Source organism: Sinocyclocheilus grahami, unplaced genomic scaffold (genome assembly GCF_001515645.1).
Source record: "Sinocyclocheilus grahami isolate Dianchi unplaced genomic scaffold, SAMN03320097.WGS_v1.1 scaffold191.1, whole genome shotgun sequence".
Taxonomy (NCBI): Eukaryota; Metazoa; Chordata; class Actinopteri; order Cypriniformes; family Cyprinidae; genus Sinocyclocheilus; species Sinocyclocheilus grahami.
In genome coordinates this window covers 1,669,578-1,672,392 of record NW_015505370.1, presented here as the reverse complement: position 1 = coordinate 1,672,392, position 2,815 = coordinate 1,669,578, and the positions used below count along the sequence as shown (strand labels likewise).

The following is a 2,815-nucleotide window of genomic DNA, read 5'->3' as shown; positions in this document are numbered from 1 at the left end:
TTTTTTATATTTAAAGAATTTGCCACTGACGATTCAAACGTGAGTTATGAGCAGTGTAGAGTAGCGCTTGTTTGTCGTTCATTTCTTCGATCACAAATGCATGGTTTTATGTTTACGTGGCGCGATGCAATGCAACGCGTAAAAAGACAGTATAAGTCATTATAATCCGTAATTATATGCCTCATTTATAATGGGTTTTAATGTTTTTGTCTCGTCGCTCCGGCCGGGACACGGCATCACAATATGGTAGGGGCGTAATATTTCCGTCACACGCTTGAGGTATTCGGCCAATCACAGCGCACTGGATAGCTGGCCAATCACAGCACACCTCGCTTTTTCAGACCGATGAGCTTTGTAAAAATCGACGCGTTTCAAAAAGGCGGGGCATAGAGGAGTAACAATAATGTACAGTATGTGGAAAATAATGTTTTTTGAACCTTAAACCGCATAAACACATTTCATTACACCAAATACACAAAATAATGTTCTTTTTAGCAACATCATATGACCCCTTTAAATTCATATTTATAATGACTTCAAAGAGTCTCTACTTACCGTTCATATGTCTTTGACCTCACAGGGATTTGAACCTCGTGGAACAGACATATGTATCCGGCTAGCAACGTGGATGAGGTTACAGCAAAACACTGGACCTGGAAAATCACTGTCCCCATTTCCATGGCAACTCGCAGATAGAATCTCAGGGTATTTCTTTGTCATCACGATACTAAAAATACTTTTAAATATAATTTACCACTGATCATTTAACTAAATCAGAATGTTGTTTTTAAGACTAAAGGATCGTATGCTATGTTTGTATTGAAAAAATCCTGTTTGTCTTACAGAGAGGACACAGTTAGATCTGAACCTCAATCAAGAGAACGTTCACGGAGAATGTTGCACAGAGATTACACTGAGCACAACTTTTTTTGTAACGCCCCAGGTGAGATTTTACTCACATGTTATCAGGTATTTCCAAATGTAATAAATCAGTAAATGGAGCACAGCATGTTTTAAGTGATGTTTTCTGTCACCCAATCTGTGGTTCTGCAGGAGAGCGCTATGCTCAGCTGGTCTTCCGCTCTGGAAACTCTGCCAGTCTCTGGAGTCTAAAGGCAATTTACTCCATGTGCCAGATGGAACAGGAACAGGTAAACCAAGGACTATATTTTCCCAAAAGGGCATAATATTCTTAAGAAGTCGTTAAATGCAGTGTGGTGGATATATGATATGATGGATCTATTCATTGTGTGTTAATAATCAGATTCAGATATTAGAGAATTCAATGTGATCTCATTAGTAATCATACTGTAGGTATTTACACATAAAGTTTGGTTCTGGCACACATACAATTTGCCTGCATTGAAAAACACACTAAAACATCATAAATGCACTGACAGCATCTAAAACACATCTAAAAGCATTTTGCATATGAACAACTTTTAGAGACGTATATAAATAATCTATACAAATGTATTTCTAATATAAATATAAAAGATTTGTAAAGTTTTTTATATCTCATGTAGATTTTAGATGCAGTCAATATGTCTATGTTTTACTTTTCAGCATATATCCAAATATACAAGAAAGTACATGCAAACTGAATGAACGAATACTAATGAGATGAACAAGCATGAAAACTTAAAGCAATACACCTTTTACATTTGTAATACTTTTGCTGAGAAATGCAAGTAATTTTTTATTATTCATTTTAGATCCATTCCGGGACACAATTTGCTAAACTTTGCCAGGTCAGATCAGAGTTATACAGCTCCATGGTGAAGAATGAGTGCTGTCCAAGTTGGTCTCTGGGAAACTACTTGGCTGTTCTTAACAACGTTTCTTCCTGCTTTAGTCTGACAGCACAGCAGGTTTCTGAAAGCCTTGGCCTGCTCAGATTCTGTGCCCCTTACTACCATGATGGAAGACTGGTTGCATCGTGTACTGAGAGGAGTAAATTTGGCCGCTGTGCATCCGTTCCACACCGCTGTAAACTGTCAAGCATCTACCAGATTCTCCATTACCTTGTGGACAAAGACTTCCTGGGGCCACAGACTGTTGAATACAAGGTCCCGTCCCTAAAATATAGCACTGTATTTCTACCAGTAGAAAAAGGAGATCCACTAATGAAAATGTATTTGGACTATCTAGAGGGTCGCGAACTCACATACAATAACACCACCATAACTGGAATGGATTTGGGAATTAAACAAAAACTTTTCAAGTATTACTTGGCACGGGACTCTGTCTATCCTGTTCTTGCAGCTCTTGCACTTTTGTTCACAATTGGACTATATCTCAAATCACTATTTATAGCAGCAATGTCGCTGGTTGCTGTCATATTATCACTTTCCACCTCATATTTTTTCTACAAAGTTGCATTTCGCTTGACATTTTTTCCACTCCTCAATCTTGCATCAGTCCTTGTGCTTTTGGGAAGCTGTCTGAATCAAGCCCTGACTTTTGTTGATTTCTGGAAACTACAGTTAAGCCACAACCCTCCAGCTGTCCCTGAGAAGAGAATGAATCGGGTTTTACAGGAAATCGGATACTTGATATTAGTTTCAGGTCTGACATCTAGCATCACGTTTTACTCGGGCTACATAAGCAGCATCACCGCCGTGAGATGCTACGCTGTATATCTTGGCAGTGCCTCATTAATCAACACATTATTTGCTCTCGTTTGGCTTCCGTGCACCCTCATTTTGCAAGAACGCTATGCTGTGCTGTCTTCAAACCCTGTCGCGAAGGCAGCTTGGAAGCCCTGCTGCTCCAAAAATACGGGTGGATTCTGGGAGACAAGTTCAAGAAAGCG

General features: G+C 39.2%; 1 protein-coding gene across 1 annotated transcript in view; it reads left to right on the top strand.

Moving 5' to 3' along the window:
* LOC107594808 (protein dispatched homolog 2-like) overlaps positions 1-2,815 on the top strand; it is a 20,328-nt gene that overhangs the window by 8,437 nt on the left and 9,076 nt on the right. The window contains exons 5-7 of the mRNA XM_016285000.1: positions 581-705; positions 846-943; positions 1,054-1,151. Of these exons, the coding sequence (XP_016140486.1) occupies positions 581-705; positions 846-943; positions 1,054-1,151 (321 nt within the window). The remainder of the gene's footprint in view (positions 1-580; positions 706-845; positions 944-1,053; positions 1,152-2,815) is intronic.